Source organism: Aquarana catesbeiana, linkage group LG04, assembly GCF_042186555.1.
Source record: "Aquarana catesbeiana isolate 2022-GZ linkage group LG04, ASM4218655v1, whole genome shotgun sequence".
In the NCBI taxonomy this organism is placed as follows: domain Eukaryota; kingdom Metazoa; phylum Chordata; class Amphibia; order Anura; family Ranidae; genus Aquarana; species Aquarana catesbeiana.
In genome coordinates this window covers 240,529,123-240,544,943 of record NC_133327.1, presented here as the reverse complement: position 1 = coordinate 240,544,943, position 15,821 = coordinate 240,529,123, and the positions used below count along the sequence as shown (strand labels likewise).

Here is a 15,821-nt window from a genome sequence, read left to right as displayed (position 1 = left end):
GGGTAGGTAGGAGTACAGGGGGGTCAGTAGGTGTATTTAGGGGTAGCTAAGTGTATATAGGGGTAGGTAGGAGTACAGGGGGGTCAGTAGGTGTATTTAGGGGTAGCTAGGTGTATATAGGGGTAGGTAGGAGTATAGAGGGGTAGGTAAGTGTATTAGGTATGAGTAGATGGGTGGTCACTGAGTGTACAAGTACAGTGCGGTGATATAACGGTCGGTATTATAGCACTCCGCTCAGTATCGGTGGGGTTCTCCCCGGAGCTCCCCGTACAAGGGGGCGTGGATATATGACATCATACCTAGCAACAAACAAGCCGCTATCGAGGCGGTGCTCTGTGGAGAAGCGCCCCCTTCCATGCATTAGGTTACATTCACACGTGAGCGTTTTGTAAACATGCGCATTTCTCGACAGAACACCGGGATGGAGTTCCGGAAGGGGCGGGGCGGAGGTGTGACCTAGCTGTCAATGAGACCAAAACATGGCGGCCTCCCTGGTCTGTGTCAGAAGGAGACGATGTCCTGGGCTGGCAGCCGTACTGCAGGCTCGGTAATATGGAGGAGGAGGAGGGGGAGGGTTGTGTGCCTGGTACAGGATAATGGAGAGTTGTGTTATCAGAGGGTCAGTCCGCTCCTATGAAGAGGATATCACACCCAATGACAGGATCACCTACAGTCCTACACCATCATACCTGTGTACATACATGTTCCTAACACTGCTTTACAGTCTGATAGGAGACACCAGGAGTATGTTGTTAGTACGTCCATGTATTAGGTTACATTCACACGTGAGCGTTTTGTAAACATGCCCAAAATTTGTGAACATTTTTAAAATGCATGAAAACATGCCTATAGCTACCTGCTCTGTGCAAGGGATTTGCACAGAGCAGCCCTGATCCTCTTCATCTGGGGTGCCCTGCCGGCGCTCCATGCCCCTCCCCTTCATTGGATGCCCCCACGGCAAGCCACTTCCAAGTCCCGCTGCTATGTACATTGACACAGACAGCTGGACTCAGCCCCCACCCCCATGTCACTGGATTTGATTGACCGCAATGGGAGCCAATGGCTCCTGCTGCTATCAATCTGTCCAATGAGGAGAGAGACCTGCGCCCATGCACATCGCTGGATCGAGCTCAGGTAATAAAAAGCTGCAGCACAGTAGTTTTTTCACTTTAATGCATAGGCTTTACAACCACTTTAAAGTGTTACTAAACCCAGAACCTGCATTCACTATATCTGGTCTCCCACAGTACACAGAACATGGAAATGCAATTATTTTAGTAAATATAAGTAAATATACTTTTTCTCATCAGTAGTATATAGCAGTCTTGTGATGTCTATCAGTGTCTGGTTATATCTTGTAGTAGGAGTTTTCATTCTCCTCAGACTGTCATATGAGGCTGCATGACCCATGACCCTCTGAAGAGTGCCGATTGGCCCTGTGCCGATCACATGCACCCTTCCAAAAAACTGCCACCAAACTGAACATGTGCAGAGTGCCTCCCAGGGTTCTGTACTATCAGTAGATGGATTGGGGACTGTGGAAGAAGGGGAGGATCAGCAAAGACCTCTTAAGTTCCACGGTGAGTATAACCAGCATGCTTTACTGCATATACAGACTAATTTTACTATTGTGGTTTTTGTAACACTTTAACCACTTCCCACCCAGCCTATAGCAGATTGACAACCGGGCGGTGGTTCAGTTATCCTGATTGGGCATCATATGACGTCCAGCAGGATTAAATGCCGGCACATGCCCGCAGCGCGGCGATCAGTGGTGCTGTGTGTCACTCTGACACACTGCATCTCCAATCGTAGTAAGGAGCCTCTGTGATCAGCTGTGACCAATCACAGCATGAACCAGGAAGTGTCAGTAAATGGCTTTCCTTGGTTCCTGCTGGCAGGGAGAGCCGATCGGTGGTTCTCCCTGTCGGGGGGGGGGGGGGGGTTCTGTGCTGATAATCAGCACATTGATTTTCAGCACAGCCCCATCAGATGTGCCACCAACAGTGCCCATCAGGAAAACCTGTCAGTACCTCATCAACATTGCTGCCCATCAAGTCTACATATCAGTGCCCCTCAGTGAAGGAGAAAACAAAATGTTATTACAGAAACAAAGAAACTTTTTTTTTTTCAAAAATTACAGTCTTTTTTTTAGTTTAGCAAAAAATAAAAACTCCAGCAGTGATCAAATACCACCAAAAGAAAGCTTTATTTGTGGGAAGAAAATGATAAAAATTTAGTTAGGGTACAGTGTTACATGACCGCGCAATTGTCATTCAAAGTAAGACAGCACTGAAAGCTGAAAATTGTCCTGCGCAGGAAGGGGGGATGTGCCCGGTATTAAAGTGGTTGTAAAGTTTCAAGGTTTTTTTTACCTTTGTGCATTCTATGCATAAATGTAAAAAAAAAAAAATCTGTATGCAGCAGTGCCCCCAGCGGGGAGACCTGTACAGATAATCGGGGCGCTAATCATCAGTAATAAAATTAGAAGAAAAGAGGTTTAACCTTAACTACGTAGAGGGTTCTTTACTGTAAGAGTGGCCAGGATGTAGAATTCCCTTCCACAGGCGGTGGTCTCAGCGGGGGGCATCGATTGTTTCAAGAAACTATTAGATAAGCACCTGAACGACTGCAACATACAGGGATATACAATGTAATACTGACATATAATCACACACATAGGTTGGACTTGATGGACTTGTGTCTTTTTTCGACCTCACCTACTATGTAACTATACCCTGATTATCAGAGCAGCCCCAACTGCCCATCAGTGATGCAAGTCAGTACTGCCTTTCCATGCCCATTAGTAGTGCCTATTCGTGCCGCATATGAGTGCCTCCTCATCAGTGAAGGAGAAAAATCACTTATTTACAAACATTTTCTGACAGAAATGAAGAGAAACTTTTTTTTTGCAAAAAAAGGAAAAAAAAACAGCAGTGATTAAATGCCACCAAAACAAAGCTCTATTTGTGGAAAAAAAATATGTAAAAAATTAATTTGGGTACAGCGTTGCATAACTGTGCAAATGTCATTCAAAGTGTAACAGCTCTGAAAGCTGAAAAATGGCCTGGGCAGGAAGGGGGTAAAAGTGCCTTCAGGCAAGTGGTTAATAAAATAAAAAACAACACTTTAATGTCATTTTAAGGCTATGGCAGGCTGCAGCTGGATGGGGCTGAGTGGTACCCATATTTAGGGGCCCTATATGTTCAAGTACAAATGCCCAGGATGCGGGTTTTTGCAGGCATTCGTACCTAACTGCATAGAGCCCTAAACATGGGTACCATTGAGACTCACTGCTCCTAGACATCCCTGTGTGCAAGGGGCAGTAGACATTAAGTGCTAGAAGTACACTCATTTAAAGGGTTAGTTCACCTTTAACATTCCATATGCATTACAGTTTTCAATGTATGTATGTTAAAATACTGTCCTCCTTTTGAAGCCTCTTCTACTGTGGGAAGCAGTAGATGAGCTCTTGGCTACAAGAACTCAGCTTTCCTAACCATGCCTGCTCAGTCTGCTCGCTCTTTCGGTGCAGGACGAGTGATAGAGCAGACTGTACATGCATGGTTAGGCAAGCTGAGTTCTCATAGCTGAACACTTGTTTGGGAGGTGTTGGGGCTGTGCAATCAACAGTAAAATGGAGAGGAGGAGGTCACAGTAGAAGCAGCTTCAAAAGTAAGGGTTCTTTCAGACAGGTGGTAAGCTTACCGTCCTCTGAAAAGCAATCTGTGGTGGATACCTTTTCAGCAGACAGTATAGCAGTGTCTGAAAGACATTCAGGAGGCTCCACTGCTGCCTCTTGATGCCTGTTTTTGCTTTTTATTTAATTATTTTTATTGCAATTTTACATTGCTTAGTTCTGCTTCAATAAAATTACAGCTTCAGTCTGCAGTTTTCTTAAATTAACAAAAAAATTCAGATGTCACCTACTTGCAATCTAAGGACCTGAAGGCATTTTGTACACAGAACTCCATAAGAAGTGTTGTTTCCTTGTGTTATTGCCACTGTTGTTCTCACTAGTTCCCACTTGTTCTCACCAGTCCTCACTTAGGGGTACAGATGCTGCATATCACAACATTGAGGCTGCACCACATGATAATGAAGGCAGACCTTTCCATTCAAAAATTAGAACTAAAAATAATACGTTATAAATGCAAAATAATGATTCATAGGAATATACATGATAACCTGAAAATTTACAATGTTCCTACAAAATCTTAACTATACTGCTATATTACCATGTTTGAAAAATGTGTTTGCTACTAATGATTTAAAAAAAATCCTGATTTTTCTTTTTTTTTTATTTATTTTTTTAATTTTAACCGCTTACAGGGCACTTAAACCCCCCTCCTATCCAGACCAATTTTCAGCTTTCAGCGCTGACGCATTTTGAATGACAATTGCGCGGTCATACAACACTGTACCCAAATGAAATTTTTATCATTTTTTCACCACAAATAGAGCTTTCTTTTGGTGGTATTTGATCACCTCTGCAGTTTTTAGTTTTTGTTAAAAAAATGTAAAAAACTGAATTTAAAAATAAAAATTTTTTTTATTTTTTTTATAAAAAATTTAAAACGGGTCATTTTTCTCCATTGATGTACGCTGATGAGGCGGCAGTGATGGGCACTGATGGGCGGCTGTGATGGGCACTGATGGGTGGCAGTGATGGGCAGCACTGCCAGGCAGCACTGATTGGCACTACAGGTGGGCACTGTTAGGTGGCACTGTTAGGTAGCACTGTGGGCACTGTTAGGTGGCACTTATAGGTGGCACTGATGAGGCAGATGTGCCTCTTCCACTTGGGGACCGAAGTCCCTGGCATCCGAGCCGGTGATCGGCTTTTTTTTCTACTTGCGCTGTCAGCGTGAGTAAAAAAAAAAAAGATTACCGATCCTTTGTTTACATCATGTGATCAGCTGTCATTGGCTGACAGCTGATCACATGGTAAGGGGCCGGGACCGGCTCCTTACATGGATCGTGATCACCCGAGTCTCAGTGACTCGGTGATCACAGCGCGCCCGGCGCGCGCCCTGCAGGGCGAGCGCAGGGAGCGTGCGCAGGGGAGGCCGTCATATGACGGGAATGCAGGTCTGCACTGTGGCCGTCATCTGGCCATAGCGCGGATAGCAGTTGGTTAAATTAGATTTTTATCAATTTTTTTTTAAATAAAATGCTTTTGGAGTAAAAATCTATCTATAGATAGTTTTCAATTTAAGATACATTAATAATTTAGTTTATTCAGCATGAAATGGAGCTTAGTTATATAGCATGAGGCTGTATATTCTGCAATATTTACATTTTTGGCAAACTCATTCAATAAATCCAAGCTGAGATAACATGCACTGCATTGATGCATTCACACAATTTTACAGTAACCATGAGATAAAAGTTCAGGAAATATTCCTTTATTGAATCGATTCTGATATCTCTGTTTTACTAACCTGACACCTTATTATTCTAAATAGGAAACCTTCATTTTGTTTTCAAATATTAAAGATTTTAACTACCAGCAAGAATAAGTCCTTACATTTTAAAGAGCACCTGTCATCCATCATGGCAGCGTCTGTTAGCAGGCATCCACTCACCTGCTGCCGTTTCCCTCACCTTGTTGTGTCACTGCTGCATCACCAGCCGCCCCATTAAAGTGAATGGGACTGTCGATGAGTCAACAGCGGGTCAGAGGAGGACAGAGATGACAGTTGCTCTTTAAAAATTACGATTTAAATCGAATTGATTTAAATCAAGCCCACCCTGCTAATACACATTATGATTGTTTAAGTCATCTTTATTATCTACAGCAAAATCTTTTCTCATTAAATGCAGCATGATTCATGTGTAAAGTGGCGCTATATAAATACTGTGTAATCTGTTTTTATCGTGTTATTTGCAGGAAATGGGCATTTGGCTCCATATCACTGAGATATGCTTCCGATGCAGGTATGACATTCTTTTTTTACCTTAATGAATTACCTACATTAAGAAAAAAAATCCTTTCACTAAATGTCCCCCCCCCCTCCAGTCTTGTATCAATCCGGTGCTGTGCCCATCTTCAGCAGCGCTGCTCTTTCTCCCTGGTCTTACAGAACAGATTGATCCTATTGTCATGGGATAGATGATCAATGTTATTCTCTTTACCTTAATTGGTCATAATGTTATGTCTGATCAGTGTATATCACACTTCCCAATTTGCAGCCAGTATTGTGTGAACTTGGCACTGCAGGGTTTCCCACAACTTCTATGCTGTGACTGCAGACATAAAAGTATTGTCTTGGGTTACCCACACAGCCACTGGTTATATAAACATCTGCAACAAGAAATAAAACCATAAATACGATGATTGTGCTCTTTTCTTATGGAGCAGTATTGATGCAGTGGCATTCTTCTTGCCACTCTTCCATAAAGGCCAGATTTGTGGAGTACACAATTACTAGGTGTGCTGTGGACAGATTCTCCCACCTGAGCTGTGGATCTCTGCAGCTCCTCCAGAGATACCATGGGCCTCTTGGCTGCTACTTTGAAGTTTTCCTTGTCTGGCCTGTCAGTTGAGATGGACGGCCATGTCTTGGTAGGTTTGCAGTTGTGCCATACTCTTTCCATTTTTGGATGATCTCCGTGAGATTTTCAAATCTTAGGTTATACAAAAATATCCCAACACTGCTTTAACCACTTCACGCAAAACAATGTACCCGTACGTCGGTACCTTGACGCTAAATACCGGGGTTATGCCAGCAGCTAGCTGGCATAACCCCGATACTTTTGGGAACCCTGTACGTTTTTCTTTAGGATAAAAGTGGTCTCTGCTGTGGATTTGCCACAAGATCACTTTTATCGGCGGCGGGAGAGGTGCCCACCCCCCTCCCGCCACGCTCAGATCCTCTCCACCGCTTACCGGACCCGCCGGTAGCAGCGGAGACGATCGCATCCTTTCCCGTGGATGCCTGGCTGCCGACTGAGGGGAAGATGGCCCCCTCTCTGCTCCATAGCATGGGAGGGCAGAAGCGACATCAAAAGTCACTTCCGCCCATAGCTCTTAACCACTTCCCTACCGGGCCATTGTCATATGACGTCCGCAGGAACACTCTGTCCCCCCGGGCGGGCGTCATATGGCATCCTGGGCTTCTCGCCACTCCTGCGGTGATCGGGGAATATCAGGGCGATCAGGGATGAGGCATGTCCCTCGGGACGCAGCCCATCCCAGATCAGTGTAAAGAGCCAATAAAAATCAGCTCTTTACCATGTGACCGGCTGTGTCCAGTCACAGCCGGTCACATGCATTGTCCTCATGCATGGCAGGCGCGCGTGAGCGGCAATTGGGGATGAGGTTTGTCACACTGACACAGCCAATGAAATTGGCTCTTTTCCACGTGACCCGCTGTGTCCAGTCACAGCCGATCACAGAATGTCAATTAACCGCGGTAACGAGCTGTTACCGGGCTCTCCTCCATTGCGGTAACAGCTTGTTACTGCCTACAGTATACACCAAAAACACTGATTGCTCCCCCTAACAAAGCGGACCTGTTACAACCCATCAAAGCACCTGTCACAAGGCCATCTGAGTACCCAGGTACCTGTCACCAGCCCATCCGAGTACCTGTCACCCGCCCATGCCACTGCCACGTCGGGGTTTTAACTTTCCAAAATGGGGTAATTTTGTGGGTAATTCCATTGTCCTAGTGCTCCAGGACCTTCATAGGTAGGAATTAAATTTATGCTCCTAGAACGTCTGAAGGTTCTACTTCAATATTGGACTGCTCTATGTGGCCAGGCTGTGTAAAAGTCTCACATATGGTATCGTCATACTCGGGAGGAGTAGTACATTGTATTTTGGGGTGTAATTGAAAGTATGCATATGCTGTGTGTGAGAAAAAACTTGTTCTAAAAATTTTGTGTAAAAAAAAAAAAAAAAAATGTCTTTATTTTCCCAAGAATTGTGGGAAAAAATTACAACTTCAAAAACTCACTATGCCACTTACTGAACACCTTGGTCTGTCTACTTTCCAAAAAGGGGTCATTTGGGGGGTATTTGTGCTTTCCTGACATTTCAGGGCTTCAAGAGATCAGATAGGCCGGAAGTGCATCAGGTGTGATCAATTTTCAATAATTTGCACCATAGCTTGTAGACTCTATAACTTTCACACAGACCAAATAATATACACTTATTTGGGTTATTTTGATCAAAGACATGTAGCAGTATACATTTTGGCCCAAATTTATAAACCAAAATGAATTAATTTTATTATAGAAACTAAAAACAAAGTGATGTTTTTTTTCAAAATTTTCAAATTTTTTCACTTATGTCGCAAAAAATAAAAAACCCAGTGGTGATTAAATACCACCAAAAGAAAGCTGTATTTGTGTGAAAAAAATGCTAAAAATTTTGTTTTGTGTACAGTGTTGCATGACTGAATAATTGGCATTCAAAGTGCAAGAGTGCTGAAAGCTGAAAATTGGTCTGGGCAGGAAGGGTGTAGGAGTTCCCTGTATTGAGGTGGTTAAAGGAGATTTTTTTTTTTTTTTTTTTTATTTGTTGCATTTTAGTGTAAATATGAGATCTGAGGTCTTTTTGACCCCAGATCTCATATTTAAGAGGTCCTGTCATGCTTTTTTTTCTATTACAAGGGATGTTTACATTAATAAAAAAATAAAAAAAAGACAGTGTCAAAATAAAAAATGAGAAGTAAAATAAATAAGAAGTGCCCTGTCCTGACAAGCTTGTGTGCAGAAGCAAACTTATACATGAGTAGTGCCCGCATATGAAAACGGTGTTCAAACCACACATGTGAGGTGTTGCCCTGATCATTAGAGTGAGAACAATAATTCTAACCCTAGACCACTGTAACTCAAAACTTGTAACCTGTAGAAATGTTTAAACATCGCCTATGGAGATTTTTAAGGGTAAAAGTTTTTCGCCATTCCACGAGCGGGCGCAATTTTGAAGCATGACATGTTGGGTATCAGTTTACTCAGCGTAACATTTTTCTTTCACAATATAAAAAGAAATTGGGCTAACTTTACTGTTGTCTTTTTTTTTTTTTTTTAAAGTGTGTTTTTTCCAAAAACTTGTGTACTTGTAGGACCGCTGCGCAAATACGATATGACAACGTTTTGCAACGACCACCATTTTATTCTCTAGGGTGTTAGAAAAAAAATAGATATAATGTTTGGGGGTTCTAAGTAATTTTCTAGCAAAAAAAAAAAAAATGATTTTAACTTGTAAACAACAAGTGTAAAAAAGAGGCTTGGTCCTTAAAGCGGGGTTCCACCCAAATTTTGAACAATATCTGTATGTATTCTCTTCCTTGCCTAGATGCTGACATGCCATTTAAAAAAATTTAAATCGCCATAATTACTTTTTATTTTTCTATTCTTCTTTGCACTTCCTGGTTCTCCTCCCATGGGAGTAGGCGTGTTTCTAGCCTCTCCCAGACTCCTGGGAGCTAGTCTCAGGCTTCCCAGGATGCCACTGAGCATGTGCGGGAACGAGCGGTGAATGCTGGGAGCACAGCATTCACCACATCCAGGAAATAAATGCTTGTGGGCTTCAAATGCCCACAATGAAGATGAAAACCGCCTGCAGTGAATAATATAAGTTATTCTTTCCGACGAAATCTGACACAGGCGGACATATTACACACAATATGTGAGTATGTAATGCTGAGAAGAAAAGTTTGTGAATGAACTAAAAAAAACAAAAACGATAGATAGGTGGACCCCCGCTTTAAGTGGTTAAACTTCTCCAGAATTTTTTTTCCCCTGACCTGTCTGGTGTGTTCCTTGGCCTTCATGATGCTGTTTGTTCAGGAAAGTTCTCTGACAAACCTCTGAGGGCTTCACAGAACAGCTGTATTTATACTGATATTAAATTGCACACAGGTGGACTCTATTTAATAATAAGGTGACTTCTGAAGGCAATTGGCTCCACTCGATTTTAGTTAGTGGTATAAGAGTAAAGGGGGCTGAATACAAATGCACACCACACTTTTCAGATAATTATTTTTTTTTTTTATTTAAACATTTGAAAACCATTTATCATTTTCCTTCCACTTCACAATTATGTGCCACTTTGTGTTGGTCTATCACATAAAATCCTAATAAAATACATTTACATTTTTGGTTGTAACAAGACAAAATGTGGAAAATGTCAAGGGGTGTGAATACTTTTTCAAGGCACTGTACTGTATATGTATGTACATCTAATGGAACACTAGCTGATTTTGCTTGTTGATCTTTATTTCAAGTCGACTTGTGTTTGTTATTGTTTTTCAGGCAAATCCAAGATCGAGAAAGTCCTCATTGCAAACCGAGGGGAAATAGCATGCAGAGTGATGCGCACAGCAAAGAAGATGGGCGTGCAGTCGGTGGCTGTGTACAGTGAGGCAGACAGGAATTCCATGCACGTCTCTCTGGTACACTGCGTTTGTTAGTATTAGTGTGTCACTCGCATCTTTTTAAATAAAAAAAAATGTGTGCATTTCAGAGTCTAGAGCAAAGTGCTGTTTTTAACCACAACAAAGCCTTCTCAGCGCTTTGCAGCCCTTCGATGCTTTAGGTTTTATGCACATGGCTGTAATTATTTACTGATATCTACGCAGCATCTTGCTGGCAGAGGCTCTCCTAGCAATATCCTGCCTAAAAAACGCAAGTGATTGTCAGTAAAGTACTTCCGTAAACACGTGTTTAGACGCAAAAAAGGTACAGATGAAAATTCTTTTTCCAGTTCTTTAGCCCAAATTGAGACACCTTTACATATGTTTAAATGTGTAAAAGACGCACCAATCCTTGGTGTGTCTTTTACACATTTAAACCGCCCCCTTTCTCTTCTCATTGGCTGACTGACTTTGATAGCAGTGGGAGCCAGTGGCGCCAATGAGAAGGGGAGTCCTGGGCACCCGAGACACCGCTGCAACATCGCTGGACTTAGATGGGGCTCAGGTAAGTGTTGAGGGGTCTGCTGCACACAGAAGGGTTTTTATCTTAATAAACAAAATGCATTAAGATAAAAAAAACCTTTTGCATTTACACCCACTTTAAATCATTGTTATACAAAAAAAAAAAATTCAATATAAATATGCCAAAAACTAAAACAAGACAAAAAAAATCAGAGTAATATTACTGATATAAATAAAGCTGCGTGCTTGAGCCATAGCATATAATATTCTGCTTTCAGATACACAGATAAAAATAATAATTTGGGATCTGAAAACCGCGTGTTTTACATCTGTGTGCATGAGCCTCTAAAGTGTATCATTTATAAGTTTTGGATAAACTGGTAAGTGGTTAGAACACCTGTCAATTTTTTATTGCTGTCTGTGTCCCCTTTAGGGGAGATTCACCCCTTTATTTGTCCTGCTGACCATTGTGACTGGGACTCTACGTGGGTCAAATTCCAAAACTGTTAGTTGTCACCAGAACATGAATAGATAGGAAAACCTACAATGGGGACACATACTCTAGTGACAGCTGTAACTCATTTTAGAGACCTTTCCTCTCACCTCCTGGTGTGTCTCCAGGACAGGTAGTGAAGGGATATGTCCCCAATGGGGCACAGATGGCAGAATTAAACTGACAGGAATTGTAACTGTTCCTCACTTTCCAAAAAGGGGGGGGTGGTTTTTTGGCTTTAGATATACTTTATAAATTCAGTAAGGAGTCAAATGGAATATTCCACCCTGTTATGCCTGGACTGGACCCTGCTTGCAGTAAAACTGTTTGTTTTTGTTAGTACATTATTTTGCCAATGTTAACGCCTCAGTGTTATTGCAGGCAGACGAAGCCTACCTTATTGGTCCCGCTGCTTCTCAACAAAGCTATCTCGCCATGGACAAAATAATGCGTGTGGCAAAATCATCATGTGCTCAGGTAATACTTTCTAGAATATAACCAATCATTTTTACATTAAAGCGGAGTTCCACCCAAAAGTTGAAGCTCAGCTCACCTGTCTCCTCCCCAGCCCCCCCCTTCCTCTCCGGTGCCACATTTTGGGGGGGTGGGTACCTGTTTTTGAGAACAGTCGGAAGTTCGCCCTCCTTCCTCCACCGCCTGGCCATTCAGAAAGCGCAGTGTGCTTCGCGCATGTGCGGCAGTTTCTCTTACATTCAATGGCGGCGGCAGCACCCGAGAGCTAATGGAAACATCGGCTGGGGTGCCCACATCGCTGTATTCCAGGACAGGTAAGTGTTCTAATATTTAAAGTCAGCAGCTACAGTATGTGTACAGTATGTGTAGCTGCTGACTTTTCATTTTTTGGTGGAGGGGGGCTGAACTCCGCTTTTAATTAGGTTCTACTTTGCTACATTGTATAGGGAATATCATGGTTAGTCACATGATGAATATGTTCCTGGATCTGGCAAAGGCACTTTGGTTTGGTATAAGTCATATTATAGGATTATTTTTAAGATTTACAGAAACTGATTTGTTTGCATTAAAGTTGCCATACATGTTACAATCTGGCCATACAATCTTTGTACAATCCAGTTTAGATTTTCCAAAACTATGTAATATGAAATGCTACCTAATGTATCCAATTAATCTGTATCCAATCAGGCCAGGCCTTGCACTCCATAGTTGGTAGATCTGAAGGAGATTGTACAATATTATTGTAATCTATGATGCGCTTTATAAGTCATTGTGTGTTATTAACATGTGAAAGCCCACACTTTGCAGACACACAACACTCTTTGCTTTTGCCATATGAGGTGTGGTAAAGATTGTATGGCGAAGGTTTTATGCAAGAAAATTAAAGCCGAAACTTGATGAGCCTTTATCAGCACTAAAATGACAGGAAGGAATGTATATTTCAGAACATAGTGATCATGTCCCCTAGGGGGGTGTGAAATTGTAATGTAAATCTTGGGTTTTACATTTTGACATTATATGTAAAGGAATGAATTTGAATTTGACTATTGATCGTCATCCACCCTTCTTCCACCCACCAATTAGGACATTTCTTGTCTACAGACATACTGCTAACTATTCTCACATCACAATAACAGCATTGTTTAGGCTTAATAATGGCTAAAACATAGACCATATAATACTAAAAACCTCAAGAAGTGTCTAGGACTTATGCATTTAGAGTTCAGTATTGAAGCTATCCATCCATGACTTTACTTTTACTTGGGAGGGGATTATCCCTGTTAGGTTTTTACCACTATCCGTTAGAGAGATCCATTTATTCACTGTCTCTGTGGCAACTGCATCAACAGACAGTAAGTGATGTGAAGGCTACAAAATCAACAGAGACCGCAATAAAAATAGGAAGTAAATTACATACCCTAGCTCAGCTGCCTAATCAGATTTCGAAGGCTGGAGACCGGTGCTCAGGCTGGTGCCCCCCCCCCCCCCAATGTAGCAGAGTCACAATCAAAAAGCCGGCAACTCGGTGGACTTCTCGTTGCAAAATCTTTATTGGCTACTGATCAACATGTACAGTGTCTATGAAAACCAACGCTTTTCTGCCACAATGGTCAAAATATGCTATGAAGAAGGTCATTGTGGCTGAAACGCATTCGCATTTATAGACGCTGAAACCGTTGATCAGTAGCCATTAAAGATTTTTGCAAGAGAAGGCCACCGAGTTGCTGGCTTTTTGACTGCGAATCGGCAATAAAAATTTTTTGTTTTATAGTTGAGTAGAGGAAAGCTAGAACTCCCATCAACTTTTTTATTTCTGTCTGTAACCCTGGGAATCATGGACCAGACTGTAGTGCTGACTGCAGTATAGTCTTCAGGTTATATTGTGGCAAGAGTGCTATGATTGCGAAAATGGCTTTATATAATTGCAGATTGTTTGCCAGGTAACAGTTTACATGCATGTATTAAGCTGTTTGTCAGATTAAATATCTGTAAGCAGCTTTAGGCCCCTTTCACACTTGTGCAACCTGAAAGTCGATTTTGCCACGACTTGAAGCAATGCCTGTGTAATCTTGAGTTCTATGGATCTCCACTCGAACCAAAGTAGTGCAGGGACTACTTTAACGTCACTGCGACTTGAAGTCGCACAGATATGAATGGTACTCATTGGCTATCATGGTGTGCGACTTGTCATTTGACTTTGCAGTCCCAAGTCAGAGGACAAGTCACACAAGTGTGAAAGGGGCCTTAATGACTTTAAAGTACTGAGTTAATCAAGATTGACAGTAATGGATTACAGTGGAAAGTACCATGCTAAATCTCATTTTAGTTTGTACTTTGTATGAGACGTAAGATCTGTGTATTTTAATATAGAATATTCTTCTAAGTATTTAATAATCCTTATTGTTGATATTAGGCTATACACCCAGGGTATGGTTTCCTCTCTGAGAACACTGAATTTGCAGAACTGTGTAAGAAAGAAAATATCATTTTTATTGGACCTCCCTCCTCTGCTATTCGAGATATGGGGATTAAGAGGTAACACAAATTCTGTGCTTAAGATCTTATTAACAATTCTCTTTCCTGAGATCAATTACACATCTATCTGTCTTCTTAGCACATCAAAGTCAATTATGTCTGCTGCAGGAGTTCCTATCATAGAGGGTTACCATGGGGAAGAGCAGTCTGACCAACATCTCCAAGAACAAGCCAGGAGGATTGGCTACCCTGTGATGATCAAAGCTGTCCGTGGTGGAGGTGGTAAGGTATGAAGTAGACTAATACAGCAACTTGACATCTGAGCAAGAGAATTGTGGTATGCTGTGGATGCAGGTGGGCAGTGAAATTAAATGGCCAAATGTTTGTGGACGCCTGACTATTATTACTATTATTATTATTCAGGATTTATATAGTGCCTACAGTTTGCACAGCACTTTACAATATAAAGGGAGACAATTCAGCAACAATACAAGAGGGTTGGGAAAGCCCTGCTTTTGGGAGCTTACAATCTAATAGGGAAGGGGAAGCCAGTGGAGGGATTGGCAGAGAGAGGTGGCAGACACTGGGCAGTTGGTAAGGTGGATGAGTCCAGCAGCAGCGTTAATGATAGACTGAAGTGGGGATAGCCTGCAAAGAGGTAGGCCTATGAGAAGGGCGTTAAGCCAGGTACACACAGGCCGAATGCCGGAAGACATCGGCCGGTTAAAAAAACCATTCGGCCCTTGTTTGTCGGTCTGTCCGACATAAGTGGGCCGTGTATGCTGAAAAACCAGCAGCCGACTGACTCCCGATCAGATGGCAGAGAGTGCTGATCAGAGAGTTCTGGTGGGGGAGCCGTCCCCCTGTCAGAACACAACAGCTCAGCGGGTGAGATTGCTGTACTAACCTTGCATGGTTAATACAGCATCTCCGACAGGAGCTGACAGTTTATTTTTTTTATTTTTTGCTTTTTTCGTTTAACCCGCTGGGTTATACAAAAAAATAACTTGCCGTGTGTAACCGGCTTTACAGTAATCAAGGTCAGAGAGAACAAGGGAGTAAATAAGTTGCTTAGTGGTTTCAACAGTTAAAAAGGGCATATTTTGAAGATGTTGTGGAGGTGAAGTCTGCAAGATTTTGACAGCGAGTGGATTTGGGGCTGAAAGGACAGGTCTGAGTCCAGGTTTACACCTAGCACTCTGGTGTGAGAGGAGAGACTGATGGTTGTATTATTGATCTTGATGGAGATTTCAGGGGATGGGCATGGGCAGAAGGAAAGATTATGAGCTAAGTTTTAGAAAGATTGAGTTTGAGGAAGGGGTGTGACATCCATGCTGAGAAATGTGAGTGGAGACTTCTATTTCAAACCCACGAGCATTAATATGGAGTTGGCCCCTGTTGTGGCTATAACATGCTCACTGATTCTAAGATTTCATGGAAAGCCTTCCAGAGTAGTGGAGTGCGTCTGTGGTATGGTGACCAGAGAT

The 15,821-nt window shown here is 42.2% G+C and overlaps 1 protein-coding gene across 1 annotated transcript in view; it reads left to right on the top strand.

Moving 5' to 3' along the window:
- The first annotated feature begins 395 nt into the window (after positions 1-395).
- Positions 396-15,821, top strand: part of MCCC1 (methylcrotonyl-CoA carboxylase subunit 1) — an 85,114-nt gene continuing 69,688 nt past the window's right edge. The window contains exons 1-6 of the mRNA XM_073626291.1: positions 396-547; positions 5,894-5,940; positions 10,270-10,409; positions 11,767-11,862; positions 14,273-14,394; positions 14,474-14,621. Coding sequence (XP_073482392.1) covers positions 480-547; positions 5,894-5,940; positions 10,270-10,409; positions 11,767-11,862; positions 14,273-14,394; positions 14,474-14,621 — 621 coding nt within the window. The 5' untranslated portion in view covers positions 396-479. The remainder of the gene's footprint in view (positions 548-5,893; positions 5,941-10,269; positions 10,410-11,766; positions 11,863-14,272; positions 14,395-14,473; positions 14,622-15,821) is intronic.